At 38.1% G+C, this 15,723-nt stretch overlaps 1 protein-coding gene across 1 annotated transcript in view; it reads left to right on the forward strand.

The window, feature by feature from the left end:
- The first annotated feature begins 960 nt into the window (after nt 1-960).
- The window catches only part of SIRT1 (sirtuin 1), a 37,148-nt gene continuing 22,385 nt past the window's right edge, over nt 961-15,723 (forward strand). Inside the window, exons 1-4 of the mRNA XM_090278092.1 lie at nt 961-1,546; nt 3,303-3,416; nt 4,765-5,006; nt 6,836-6,988. Coding sequence (XP_090134218.1) covers nt 1,126-1,546; nt 3,303-3,416; nt 4,765-5,006; nt 6,836-6,988 — 930 coding nt within the window. The 5' untranslated portion in view covers nt 961-1,125. The remainder of the gene's footprint in view (nt 1,547-3,302; nt 3,417-4,764; nt 5,007-6,835; nt 6,989-15,723) is intronic.

Genomic DNA, 15,723 nt, shown 5'->3' on the forward strand with positions numbered 1-15,723 from the left:
TAAAGCGTTTAACTCTTGAGTTCTACTATTATCACCATTGGGTTTAGAAAAGCTAAATAAATTGCTCAAGCTAGAAAGGAGGAATATCAAATTGTAACTCAAACCCTAATGTATGCAGGTTCCATGTCTTGCTCATTCTGCGCTCTTCTCCCACTCATTTTATGAAGTCCACTCAGAAGCATTCACAACATTTGGAGCCAAATTGGGGCCAGAAAGCAGATTGGCTGATTCCCATCCTGCCCTGCTCAAAGGTCTTCCAAGGCACGGCACATGCCTTTATGGATTTGACAATGTACACTACCCCGTAAGTCAACGATATTCAACCTTTTTCATCTCATGGCACACGTAAACCAATTATTACAATTTTGCGACACAAAAAACATTTTTGCCAATCTGACAAAAAATAGGTATAATTTTGATTAATTCGCACGGGACAGCTAACGTGTTGGCTGTTGCCATTTTTGAATTTGTCAATCTAAGGGAAAAGAGGTCACTGCCCTTGACAAAGTAAGTATTGCATGTGAAAATCCACTGCTGTAAGTGATAGAGGGTGGGAGAGAAAATCAGCTAAGGAGAAAGAGGAGCCAAAGAGGAGCTGTCAGAATGGTGTGAGGAGTGAAGTGTCTTTTTTGCTTCTACTCAACCCTTAACAAGACCAAGTGTAACCTTGGTTAGCTTCATTCCGTATTGCCTCTCACGGACTACGTTTTAACCCTTAGCTTAAATCTAGAGCAAGCAAAGTGTGCACTTGAGACAGAAGTGGAAATCCAGAATGAGAACCAGAACTTGAGCCGTACCAACGGCACTGATAACACGACGACTGTAAAGAGGTTGAGAAAGGAGGGAATTTGGGTGCGCTGCGCTGCCACCGCCAAGCCCTGGGGCTGCAGCAACAGCCAGGCTTCTCTCTCGGTCCGAGCCACCGCCTCCGCCCGCCACGTGACCTGCCTTGTTGTGGTCGGGCGCGCGGGGGTGGCGGGAGCCCCAGAGAAGGCGGGGGCGACGCGGGAGGGTCACGTGACTGGGTTTAAATCTCCCGCAGCCGGAGCCGCGGGGGCGCCAGTGCCGCGAGTGCAAGCGGGAGCAGAGGAGGCGAGGGAAGAGGGCCAGAGAGGCAGTTTGAAGATGGCGGACGAGGTGGCGCTCGCCCTTCAGTCCGGCGGCTCCCCTTCGGCAGTGACGGTCGAGTGGGAGGCCGCGCCGCCGCCCACCGGGGAGCCTCTCAGCAAGAGGCCGCGGAGAGACGTCCCCGGCCTCGGACGGAGCCCGGGCGAGCCCGATGGGGCAGCTCCTGAGCGTGAGGTGCTGGCTGTGGCCAGGGGCGGCCCGGTGGCGGCGGCAGCGGCGGCGGCGGTGGCAGCCGGTGGGGAGCGGGAGGCCCAGGCGATGGCAGGCGGAGTAGGAGACAATGGGCTGGGCCTACAGGGCCTACCCCGGGACCCGCCACCGGCCGACGACTACGATGATGACGACGACGACGACGAAGAGGGAGAGGAGGAGGAGGAGGAGGAGGAAGAGGGGGCGGCGGCGGAGATTGGGTACCGAGGTACGCAGGGCGCGGGCGGCAGGGACTGCGCATCTCCTCTCCTCCCTCACTCGGGGTCCCTTCTGGTGTAGGGTGAGGCTGGGGGTGTCTGGGGCGGGCTAGGTGGGGGCTCAGGGCTGGTTCTGTGGCGCTCCTTTCCTTATCGCGGCCCTCAGCTGAGCGCCTCGGGGCTGCCGGCCCGGCTGCGGGAGCGGCCCGCGGGCTCTCTCCCTCCCCCTCCGCCCCGCCTTCCCTTCGTCCAGGGCCCGCCCGGGCGGCCTGGCGCTCTGCGCAGCTGCCGGGCCGCGAAGCTCTCGCACGCAGTTGATTTTAAAATAAGGTTTTTTCCCCTCCTACTCTTTTAGTATCTCGCTTTTGTTAAACATAATTCCCACCTCTCACCCCCGCCTCAGCACACTTAAATCTGCAACTTTTGCCTGTCTTTTTGCACCGACTTTTTGCAAACCGACACTTGTGCAATGTGTGACACCCTCCTCTCCCCTTTTTGGAGGATCTTAAATTTTAAAAAGCAAAGCTGCTTCTGAAGTCATAGCCTCCAAATTTTCAAGAGCACAGCTGTTTCTGTGGTACAATTAATAGTGGGCTTGGGAGAGTAGTAGTACTTTTGGAGTACTTTACACGAGTAGTATTTTTTCTCTAATCTTCTAATAGTTTTACAATTAGGAATAATTCTTTATTGTGTATATGTAACCCTGAAACACGAATTGACTTTTTTTCTGGTATAGTGAATTAGCTGTTTTTGTTGTATATGTCATGTCATCCTTGAAGGCTTTTTATTTCCAATCTGAAGACTTTCTATCCTGGATAGATATGCATATCCATCAATATTTGCATCAGTATATCTAATCAGTGGGCTGTTGGACCATATTATAGAAACATGTACATTAGGGACTGGATTAGTCAAAAGACTTATCATTTCAAGAAAAAGTTTAATAGGGGAACCTAATAAGGCAAACATATCTTTGTATGTTTAGAGAAGTGCAAATTGCTGTAGATTCAACAGCTTTTTATGGTAAATTTTTATTTGAAAAGTTGTTTTAATTTTTTATTTATTGATTTTAGAGGGGGAAGAGAGATCGATTTGTTGTTTCACTTATTTATGCATTCATTAGTTGATTCATTTTTTTTTTTTTTTAAGATTCTGTTTGTTTATTTTTAGAGAGAGGTAGAGAAGGAGAAAGAGAGGGAAACATCAATGTGCGGTTGCCTCTCGCGCGCCCCCAACTGGGGACCTGGCCCGTAGCCCAGGCATGTGCCCTAACTGGGAATCGAACCAGTGCCCTTTGGTTTGTAGGCTGGCGCTCAATCCACTGAGCGGTACCAGCCAGGGCCATTGGTTGATTCTTGTATGTGCCCTGACCATGGATCAAATTGCAACCTTGGTGTATGGGGATGATGCTCTAACCAACTGAGCTACCTCAGCCAGGGCTTGTGAGCCTTATAAAATTATTTGTGATTGATAAATTCAGTCTAACTAGATTACTGTTTTTTGTATTTGGATTTAGTAGGCTTTAATTTATATCTAAATTTTTGATGAACTGAAACTCTTCGATTGTGGTTACAAGCCCTGAAAATGACGATGTACTGTGCCCATGAACCATGCTAGCCAATCCACCAGGCATTCTTTACACAGGCTGTGTGAATGTTAAGTGTTTTATTCAGTGAAAATCGGTGCATCATAACCATTACAGAGACTCATACATTTTACATACAGATTGTTTCAGCAGCCTTGAGTTACATTTGGTTTCTATTGCAGATAACCTGTTTCATGATGAAATAATCACCAATGGTTTTCATTCGTGTGAAAGTGATGAGGATGATAGAACCTCACATGCAAGCTCTAGTGACTGGACTCCTAGGCCACGGATAGGTATGGTTTCACAGCTTTAGAGAGTCAATGTTGTCTTTTCCTTTATTTTCACATTATGCCAACTAAAAATATAAATTTTCTGTTCCCTTATACCTGGTGGTGAGGTTCCTTAGGTGCTTGCTAAGATTTAACATCAGTTTATGTTCTAGGGAAAGTCTAGTGCTTCTGTTTTTGTTTTTAAACAGCTCAGGTCCATGGAAGCTGTCTTCTTGTATTTCTCAACCAGGTCCTCATACCTCGGGCCCTTGGGTCCTTTTCACTTGTGCCCTCTGTGGAATGCTCTTCCTGCAGTTAGAGTGTCTTGCTTTCTCACTTCCTATTTGTTTTTCATTTTCTCTTAACAGATCATTTCTTAACAGCTCTGTATCTTAACTTTTTATTGTTGAGTTTCCTGTACTAAAATGTAAGTCCTACTGGAGACGGATTTGTATACTTTTATCAGTTTCTAGAAAAGTGCCTGGCACATAATTTGTGCTCAGTAAATATTAACTGTGGATGAAATGGGAAAGTACAAGGGTGGGCAAAAGTAGGTTTGCAGTTATAATGCAAATAAATAGTACAGTAATTAATAATAACAGAAGAATAAGTTCTGTGTTTTGTGTACTCACAACAGTAAATCTGCTTTAGCAGTAGAGAACACTCACGTATTTATACCAAAGTTATAATATGACCATCTCGAAATGGTCTTTTCTTAATATGCTTTCATTCTTGACTACTTAAATATAGGGATGATTAGTTCCTCTTTAATGTCTATAATATTACTGTATTTTTGGTTTTTTCAAGCTAGAAAGCTGATCTAAGAAATGTCGGGATAAAGAAATGTTAATGCTTAAAACATAAGTATTATATGTATCATTTTGGGAGATGGGTTAAGATCAAATTGAATATCATTATGGGGAAAATTTTTAAAGGTGTTAGTTTTGTATAAATTTCCTTAGATAGATATACAGGCTTCCTTTTTCCTGTATCTTTAATGATAAATAGTATGGGGTTTGGGGATGGTAAGATCTTTCCCATATTGATATGTAGAACCCTTGTACAGACTCCTGTTACTAATTATGGTGTATGTTTCTAGATTTTTAACCATCAAAATTTAACTCTGGTAATTAGTTTGACTCTTAAAATACATACTGTATATTTTATATTTCAAGGGGCAGAATTGATTTACTCTTTCTAATTTCATTGGGATAAAGCATTAATTTTGAGGATGCTGTGAGAATGAAATACCTTTATGTTGTATTTTATTACTTTAAAAAACCTTAAAGATTACTAATTTATTACTTCAGAAAATGAGATTTGGAATTACTTAGATTTGGATTTGATCTGATTCTTTGCCCTCTTAATATAGGTCCATATGCTTTTGTTCAGCAACATCTCATGATTGGCACAGATCCTCGAACAATTCTTAAAGATTTACTCCCAGAAACAATTCCTCCACCTGAATTGGATGATATGACACTGTGGCAGATTGTTATTAATATCCTTTCAGAACCACCAAAAAGGAAAAAAAGAAAAGATATTAATACAATTGAAGATGCTGTGAAATTACTACAGGACTGCAAAAAGATAATAGTTCTAACTGGAGCTGGGGTATGTAATATGTATAAAACACTGGTGAAAAAGAGGAGGTGGTAAACGTTTTTTCTCATGCCTTTTCCAGTTAAATATTTTTCTGGTGTAGAAGAATTTATCCTTAAATAAAAATGGGCATTTGTGTTTGGAAACTACTAAAAAGGGAGTGCAGCAGCAGTTGCTAAATTGGTTGAGTTTTTAAAACCCCTCCAACAACTTTAAAAATGACTTGCTTCTGTTTATTAGTACAGTAGGTAAGTGGAATTAAGGGAAGATTTTTACCAACATTACACCACAGGTCCTAAAGGAGATTCAGAGAATTCTGCTTGCGTTGAAGTGTGTCAGGGTGTATAAGAGAAATTAGGTATTTGTTCCATCTTCATGGGGAGACCAGGAACCTAATTGATATTCACAAGTGAAGAACTTAGTGTTAGGAAGATGACAGATTCCGGTTTTTCTTCCATTTAAATTAACGTGATATGATTGTGGTAACCCTGGTTGGTTTGGCTCAGTGGATTGAGCGTCAGCCTGCGAGCTAAGTGTCGCTGGTTCAATCTTCCAGTCAGGGCACATCAGAGAAGGAAAACTCTGACTCCAAAAAACCTCCGCTGCCTTGCGGCATACCTCTTCAGGGGAAAGGCTAAGGGAGTAAACCCCGACAGAAAATCCGGAGCCGGAGTCCCTAAGGCGGTTTGACATTGTAGTCAACACTGGCAACTCCTGCGGCGCACCTGAAACCAAGCTGTATTGACTCCGTCTTTCCCTTGGACCCTTCAGCTGCGAAGAGAGGGGGTGTCTGCTGCATGGGCAACAGCAGACCCTCCATATCACCCTGCCTAGGCTCTGTAGCTTCAGCTTCACTGGAGAGGACACTCCAGCGTCATCGTAAGATGTCGATTCAACACGGGAGGAGACAGATACCGTGTCACTCCCGAGTTGGACTGCACAGCCATTCTCGGCGGTGCAGATAGACTCTTAAGAAGCTACACCATCGTCTCTCGAGACGGACGGCTGCCGACGACGATGATTGTGGTGGCTTGACATTATTTGTCCACTATGCGGTTGGAGTTAACTAGCTATGTAAGGCTAGTGTGTTTTTGTGTTAAATACAGAATATATTGGTTAGTCACCAGATCATTGCTGAAATAAAATTGAGTCTTGCTTTCTGCTCTTTTTGAGTTAAGGGAGGATGTCATTTAATCTTAAATGATCATCAGGAATAGTAATGCTTTGCTCCCAGACATGATTTAGACAAGTTTGGTTTACTCTGAGGTCAAAGTGGAGTCGACTCAGGTAAAATTGTGAAACTAAAAGGTAACCCTGAAATCTCCATTCGAAATGTCAGGATTTATTTGTAGAAAAAGAATAGTGTCTAAATCTATTCTTAAACATTAAAAATTGAAGTATTACACAACATAGTATTTTAAAGGAAATAAAGAAACCTAGTGTTCTTGAAGTACTAGGCCCTTGACCAGATGAGAGATTTTTTGGATATACTTGACTGTATTAGAAATTCTTGCTTGCTTACTAGTTAAAATAATTTGAAATGATTTACCCCCTCTTAAATTGCTATTGCTTTAATTTGTTGGTTAAACGCTTAAAGGTTCAAAATTTGCCTGACTTAAAATTCCTTACCCCATTATGAATGCACTGTCATGAATTTAGTAATACTTGTTGTAGGAGTGTTTTATTTCTATTTTAAATTGGAATAAGGTAGTATTTCTGTTCCCCCAAAGATGTTTAAAACTAAAATATTTCTCAACTCGTTCCTCTAATTGAATGAGAGAGCAATTATAGAAGTAGAGGTAGAAGATTTAATTACACAAATTATGCCATACATATTGCAGGTTTCTGTTTCTTGTGGAATACCTGACTTCAGGTCAAGAGATGGTATTTATGCTCGCCTTGCAGTAGACTTCCCAGATCTTCCAGATCCTCAAGCAATGTTTGATATTGAATATTTCAGAAAAGATCCAAGACCGTTCTTCAAATTCGCAAAGGTATGTTTATGACTCAATGAAACAACCAGAAAACATATTAACATCTGCTTTGGTATGCTTTATGTTAGCCAGATCTTCACACAGGGATGTGTCTGAAAATTTGTAATTGGTGTGGAGAAGATTCTAAGGTTGCATTTTATTTAGTCAAGAGTGCCCTGTTCTGCTCTAGAGTCTCTAGAGTTGCAAAGTCCAGTTCAGAATCCACTAGCTACATGGGGCTATTGAATACCTAAGGATATTGAGATGTGATGTAAGTGTGGAAGATGAACCGGATTTTGGAAGCCTAGTGTGGGAAAAATAGAATATATATCATTAATTTTATTCATTATATATAAACAAATATTGATTATAGTAGTCCCCCTATATCGTGGTTCATTTATCGCGACCTCACTGTATCGCGGGATTTTGAAAAATATTATATTTAATTATGGATTTTTTGCTATATCGCGGGATTTTGCGGTACTGTATACAGAGTTGTTAAAAGTTATGTAGGTTTAAGAGTGTAGAATATGTTTAAGAACATAAGTAGTTTTATAAAAGTGGAAAAAGTAAGGGAGTGGGAAAGGTTAATAAGGGACTCGGAATGGTTTTTAAGTGTGTGGGAAGGGTTTATAAAGCCTGAAAATATATATAAATACTAAAATAAATGTAAGGTTTTTACTTCATGGATTTTCACCTATCACGGGGGTGGGGGGGTCTAAAACGTAATACCCGTGATAAGTGAGGGAATACTGTATATGTAGAAGTAATGATACCTTTGATATTGGGTAGTAAATTATGAAATTGTCATGCTTCTAATATAGTTACTAGAAAATTTTAAATTACATGGCTCACATTTCTATTGGGCAGCTCTACTCTGTATAGAGTACAAAGCTTGATAATATATTACATTTTACTAGCAATTTTCTTTCTTTTTTTAAAATTGATTTTGAGAGAGAGGAGAGAAACATTGATTTGTTGTTCCACTTAACTTATGCGTTCATTGGTTGATTCTTACTGGGACTGAACACACAACCTTGGTATATTGGGGCAACACTATAACCAACTTAGCTACCCGGCTAGGGCTATGCTAGTGATTTTCAACCCATATGCCACAGAATTTTTAAAACATGCAATACACTTTAGTCAGGGGCACTAACTTCTTTTCCCTTAGATTGTCAAATAAAAAATGACAACAGCCAGCACAATAACCATCCTGTGGTTTTTTTTTTTTTTTGTCATATTGGCAAAAAAATACAATGGGATATAATGCATTTTTTGGTGTGCTGCAGAATTTCCGTGATTAGTTTATGTGTGCCGTGATATGAAAAAGGTTGAAAATTGCTGTATTGTATCTAGCCCAAGAGATTAGTTATTGGAAAACTTATTTTTTTCTCCATAGTTTAGTCTTTTGGAAGGGGTTTGTAAAATTGTTATTGCTGAGCTTCAGTATATTTAAAAAAGGGTCTTTTGTACTAGTGACTGTGTTTAGTGAATCTAGAAATTAAATGAACCTGAATTTTAAAGGGTAACTTAAGCTACTTTCAAACCATGTCACTATTTACATAACTATAGGAAAAGCTCTGTTAATTCAGAATAAATGGAGTTTAATTTGGTTGACTTGTCTTTAAAGAAATATTTTGTTTCATCCAAGTGTGGTTGTAAATAGGAATTAGAGTAAAATGTGGAAATCATTTAAATTTCTTGAATATGATTTAATTACCAAAACTGAAAGCTAAATTTGAGAACTTTTCAGGTTCCTAAGAGAATTTTTAATTTTTCTATCCAACAGCTTAAAACTTGTAATGATGGTCATTTATATCTAGCCTCTAGAACAGACACCTGGTTCACACAGAATCACATAAATAATGTAAAGTTAGTTTTTTACAGTTTTCTTTTAAATTACAAGATTATGAATTAGTAAAGATACACTGTTTAAACTTATTGGTACTAATAGTACCAATGCCTGATTTTGCAGACCAATGAAATATCACTTAGTTATAGGTTTCCTAAGATACTGGCATTATAACAGTTCTAGTTAGCAGAAATTAATACTTTTAGTTTCAGCAAGTAACTAGAAATTACTTTGATCTTATATATGACTATAAAAGTTTGATTCACTAGTCCATTTAGAAAGTGCTTGTAAGACTTGCTGTAATTCTGTGTTTTTTTAATTCCTTGAGTTTTAGAGGAAGGGAGAGAGAGATAAACATCAATTTGTTGTTCCACTTATTTATGCATTCATTGGTTGATTATTGTATGTACCCTGACTGGAGATCAAACCTACAACCTTGGTGCATTGAGTTGATGTTCTTCTAACCAATTGAAGTACTGGGCCTAGGGCCTGTCGTTCTGTGTTCTGAGAGGAAACAAAACATGCCACCCAAACTAACTTATCAGTCTCCACCACCCGTCTCCTTACTTCAGTATGTACTAAATTGCTTAGTTAAGTCGTAACCTGACACTTGGAAAAATGCGGTAACTGAGAACAGAAATAGCAAGGTGAGAAAGGTTGTAACCTTAGTTGCCTAATGTACAAACTGTGTATTCCTTTATAGTTTTAACTAGCTTTGACATGTGAGAATCTGTTGAAGCAATTCAGAATTACAATGATAAAGACACATTACAAGAATTTTAAAAAGTACACAATAGAAATCTAGACAATACATAAGATAAAGTAAAATGTGAATTACAGTAAAAATGGCACACTACAGTAAAAATGGCACACTGTTAATGTGTCACAGTGTTCTTAACCACTGTGTATAGATTATATACCACCTGGGAGAAGAAAAGCTTGAAGGTGGTGGTATTTTTCACTTTTCTATGAAAGTTTTAAGACTATGTATATTTTTATTCATAAAATGGAAAAAGTTCATATAAACTTAATACTGCTTGATTATTTTTCTGAGTTTTAATTTAAATTATGTTAAGAGTTAAATAATTAACCTTTATGCCTTGACTGGTGTGGCTCAGTTGATTGGGCGTCATCCCAGAAAGTGCAGGGTCACTGCGGTCAGGGCACATGCCCCGGTTGTGGGTTCGGTCCCTGGCCAGGGCATGTGGGCGAGGCGACTGATCAGTTTCTCTTTTGCATTGATGTTTCTGTCCCTGTCTTTTTCCCTCCCTTCCCCTTTCACTAAAAGTAAATTAATATAAAAAACAACCTTTATAACTACTACTTATATAGAACTCTTGTACTATCATTCTCACTTTAGGAACTGCCTAAAAGAAAGCTTCTAGTTGTTGAAGTAGCACTTAAATAGTAATAGGTAGAAGAGACTGAGTTATTATTAGGCATAAAAGTAACTAATTGGTGGAAAAGGTTGAGGAGAAATAAGTAAGGACAAGAAATGAAGTATAGTATCCAAAAAATGGAAGATGGGGAGGATATGTAAATATTGTATTTTACTAGATTCATAAGATATTAAATAAATGAAATACTAATGATTAAAATTTTCTACCAATTGCTATCGTAGGCAGAAAGTTTAGGATTGTTTATGTTTTTTGCTAGTTATGAGAGAAAATGATTGAAATATGAAGCTATCACTGGTGAAATTTGGACATTTTGGAAGGAAAGAATTTCCTTAATTGTATATAATTATTGAGAAGAAACTTAGATTTAATTTAGACTAGAAATTCCAAATGGTGAGGTGTGTTAAAGAGATTATTGGCCCAGTGGAGCAGTTTCTCAGTCTGTGGGTAATTGTGAGAAACTCCTATGCATTTAGGGTATTTGGCATCATCCCTCTTCGCATTAAATGCCATTAACACCCTACCCCTAGTCTTGACAATCAAAAATGTCTCCATACATTGCCAAGTGTCCCCTGCAAAATTGCTCCGTGTTTGAGTACCATTGTAATATAGTGTACCTAGCTATGTTACCACCTTAAAATTTTTTACTCAAGAACAATTAAGGCCAACATTAAAACTGTATATCCACATCCTGAACCATTATCCTCCTCCATAATAAGGGCTCCCAGAAGTCTAGAATAATTGACTGATGCTAATAAAATTGAGTGGTTGTATTAAGTTAAAAAAAAAACAAAAACACAAAACCCTTTTAAAAAAGACTTTGTCCAGCGTTTATTTGCTATCCTGTGTTTCAGTGAATCCTTTCCCCCTAAAATTACTAAAACTCAAGAAAGAGTAGAGGGGGAAATGTGAACTGAATTTTACTTAATTCCAAAAATGTATCTTTATATTCAGTAAAGCTCATTTTATTGATCATGTGTTAACATACCAGATTATGTAATTATAAAAGTTAAGGAATCTTAAGTCCAGTTCATTACCTAAAACTCAAAAAAGCCTCTGCAGTAGCTTCAGTGCCATTTACCTGAAGACACTATGTTAATTCTGTAGATTGCAGATGTGTAAATATGTGTATAAAGTATTATAGCTAGATATATATTACATTTTTATTATAAAAATTGGGCTATTTTTCCTGTTGATTTGGATTTGTAGTATTTTCTATTTAATAAATATTTCCTGTGAGAGAGTTGAATATAATTGTCATAATGTTCAAGTAGTATACTGAAAGAAACTAATTCTGTAAGTATACATTTGAATATTTCCTACTTCCTGTTATTACAAATAGTGTTGCTTTGATTATCCATTTTGGGGTGTTTACAATGTTCTTAGGATAAACTTCTGAAAAGGAAATTTCTAAGGGTCCTGGTTTTGCTCTATTGCTGCCTGTGAAGGTTTAATAAAATACAGTCATCAGAAGTATATGAGAAGGCTGATTTAGTATGCCTCTGCACACTCCCTCAAGCCCTTCGCAATACATTATTAGCATTAAAATATTTTAAAAACTGTGTATGTTGTGAATATGGTTTAAAGAGAAATTTAAACAGAACAATATACAATAGTCCTTCTATATCGTGGTTCACTTATCATGGCCTCACTGTATCGCGGGATTTTTAAAAATATATTATTTATCGCGGGTTTTTCACTATATTGCGGGATTTTGTGATACTGTATATGTATGTTGTTAAAAGTCACGTAGGTTTAAGAGTGTAGAATATGTTTAAGAACATAAGTGTTTAAAAAAGTGTGGAAAAGGTTAATAAGGGAGTGGGAAAGGTTGATAAGGGACTGGGGAACGGTTTATAGTGTGGGAAGGGTTTATAAAGCCTTAAAATATTTATAAATACAATAAATGTAAGGTTCCCACTCTGCGGATTTTCACCTATTGCGAGGGGTGGTGGTGTCTAGAATGTAATACCCGTGATAAGTGAGAGAATACCAAACATTAGTTGGCCTCTTCCTTTAATCTTCCCTACCTCTTAATCACTTTCCTCAAAGGTTACCTTTTGGGGGGGCCTTCCAAGAGGGAGAAAAATTGACTGTGTGTGTGTGTGTGTGTGTGTGTGTGTAGGGTTATTATTGTAAGTTTCTAGTAATGCTTCAGAAATGATTGCTGCCCTCACCTGTGTGGCTTATTTGGTTGGGTGGCGTCCCACAAAGTGTCACCGACTCAATTCCCAGTCAGGCCATGTTCCTAGGTTGCAGGTTTTGTCCTGGGTTTGGGCACATGTGAGTCAGTCTGTTGATGTTTCTCTCCCTCTCTTTCTCCTTCCCTTCCCCTCTTTCTAAAAATAATAAATAAAATCTTTAAAAAGTGATTGCTAACAGAATTATACGCCCATTTTTCTAACCTTTATTCCCACTTAATATTCTTGGAAATAGTTTCATAATGGCACTTAACAGATATAACTTATTTTAAGAAAAGGTTGTATTTTATAGTTGTACCACAATATATTTAATCAGTCTTCTGTTAATGGAAATCTAGAGTTTTTAAGGCAATTAAAACTACCAGTTTAATAGAACAAATGTTGCATCTTTTCTCATTAGTGTTCTGTTTTAGTTTCTTAGTGTGCATGATTGCTTTCTACTACTGGCTATGTGTATATCCTTGAATCATCTGATTGTTCTTAGATATTTTTTCCAGTGGGATGTTTTTATTTTACTGATGATATGTGGGAACATTATGTATTCTTGAAGAGTTTTCATGATAGAGGATTGGAATTCTAGCCTCCAGTTAATCCCATGAGGTTGTGCAAAATGAAGTATACTTATTAGACTAGTTAGCAATATCTAACAGAAATGATGCTTAGCCTAAAAGAAAAATATGAAACTTGAGGTTGAGGGATCAAACATTGAAAATGTATTGCATAGTGGTTAAGAGCCACACTCTGGTATCAAAACTGGTTTTGAATGATAGCTCTGCTACTTACTGGTTCTTGTGACTTTTGGCAGGTTACTTCTATGCTTTGGATTTTTCATCTACAAAATGGGGATATATACCCTACAGTATTGTCAGCAAGTCTTTACTTTATAGGGCCAGGTAGTAAATGTGACCTGCTTTGTGGATAATGTAAGAGCTTTGTCATATGTTCTTTGTTTTCTGTGCAAGCTTTTAAAATGTAAAAACCCAGCCCTCAGCCTCATCTATAGTGTTAAAATAAATTGCTCCTGTTATGCCTAGTGCATAGTAAAACTTCATTAAGTGGGAACCGATAGCTTGAATAATTGAAATTCTCTTGGGTTAGGTTAGTGCAGGGATTGGCCAGCTGCAGCCCCAGTCCAGATGTGGCCCAGTGCCTGTTTTCATACAGCCCGTGAGCTGTAAGTTTTTAAATAGGGGAAATAGCAAAAGAATCGTTTTTTATGACATATGAACATGATATGGAAATTCTAATGTTGGTGACCATAAATAAAGTTTTATTGGAAGACCGCCATGTTTATTCATTTGCATATTGTCTATGGCGCTTTTGCTCTACAGTGGAATATTGAGTGTTTGCAACAGAGAGCATGTGGCGGACAAAGATGGTAAGGCCTGCGAAGCCTTAAATATTTACTGTCTGGTGTCCCTGTGTGGACAAAGTTTGCTGAACCTTGAGTTCATCAGGGAACCAGACTTTAAGAAATAAAAAATAAAAGAGCAGTTGAATTTCTCTTCAGGTGACTTTCGTCGTAAGGGCTGACTAGGTAAGATATTGAGTTGTCTATTCAAGTGTGGTTCTGAGGAATGAATGAAACAGTGTTTTATGAGGATTTTCCTAACCAGGATTGATGGAGTTCCACTTCTCTTTTTGGCAGTGTGGAGAGTTTAGGTTCTAGTTTATTATCAACTCTTCCTACTGCCTCTCTTTGCTTTGTGGAGGAGGAGGATATTAGCAAATAGTGGCCCCAAATTTTGATGAATCCTTTTATTTTTGAGAGGTTGAGTTAATATCTTTGCCTTTGGGGTTTCATTTGTATTGCTAGAAATTTTGAGAAGAAACCAAGCAGTGAGCCATTACTTCATGTGAAAACTCACTATGGCCGGTAATTCTAAGCTTTAGTTCAGACCACATTGGTTGCCTATGGACAATTACTGGATTGTTTGTTCATTTCTGGAAACAGTTGTGTGGAAGCAGTAGGTTTTTTTTTTTAAGTGTCTTGACTGTTTGGTCCCAGCTCTACTTTCTCTCATGTGTGAGGATCCCTGTGGCAGTAACAGATTCGTCCAGTCCACATGATTGGTTCCTTAACAAACATTGAGGATAATCATATTTGGGAGTAGCCTGTCTTGCTTAGAACAGGGCTAGCACGCCACAGTTCCAGCATGGAAGAATTAAACCATACTTTAACTGCAAGTTTTATCCCCAGCCATTTGGTTTTTAGTAACTTTTCATAAAAAGCCTGCCTTAGAGTAGTTTCTATTAAAACAGTCCATCCAGAATAATTTTTTGTTCATTATTTCAGATTATCTTCCTTAGTTTGAACACAATATTTAAATGTAATGATTTAGACATGGTCCACTGCACATTTGAAAGGAAATAGACAAAGCCAGGATTCAAATCACCTAGGTTCTAACACATAAAACTTAGGCTTATAAAATGAAACAACAACAACAAAAAACTTCATAAATATGATTCCCAATTATAGGAATTGATTCATAACTTTAAGGGCTAAACTACCCTAAACTGTTATGATTTGGACATGAAGGGAAACTGGAGCATAGACCTGGATCTAGAGTCTACATTTACTCTCCCCTTTAAAAGCGGGGGTAGGGGATAAGGCACACAAAAGTCCATTTCAGGAGTGTGAAGTCTTGGCATCTTGGTATTCTTGCTCCCTGATCCACTCTGGAGGTCATTTGTTGCTTTGTTTGGCATGCTGTTACCACATTTCTTCCTACTTTAGATCTTATTTTATCTGTTGCGTAGTGTATGCTAATATTTGTTAAAACACTCTTAACAGCTATTACCAGTGGGAACTTTAATAAAATACTATGGTGTTTAATCTTCTAACTGTAAATATGAATGTACTAGAACAAAGCATCTTGGGGTTAAAACAACAGATAGTATCATACAATCCAATGGCTTAGAACACAATGTAGTTTTCAGTTTTTTTTATAAACGTTAGCTTTATCAAGCTCTTTACTAGTTACTTCTTTCTTTTTGTGCATTGTCTATAAATTACAGACTTGCTCCTGAAATTTTATCATAAAAATTGGAATGTGAGGCAGAATTTTTGGACTTTTGTATAAAATATTTTCAGCAGCATATGGACGTGTATGTGACAGTATTATAAGGAGATTTGCTTAAGAGGTATCCCTATAGATAGTTTTTTAAAATTTGAAATAATTAAATAGGTTAAAAGTAAAGTCATCTATAATTTGTTAAACTTTTTTGTATGATAATTGGAAGTGAAAGTTCCCCCACCTGTTAATAGCTTGTTTGGATCCTTCCTGACTTGATGCTTATATG

Source organism: Furipterus horrens, unplaced genomic scaffold (genome assembly GCF_987537825.1).
Source record: "Furipterus horrens unplaced genomic scaffold, mFurHor1.1.pri manual_scaffold_5, whole genome shotgun sequence".
Classification (NCBI taxonomy): domain Eukaryota; kingdom Metazoa; phylum Chordata; class Mammalia; order Chiroptera; family Furipteridae; genus Furipterus; species Furipterus horrens.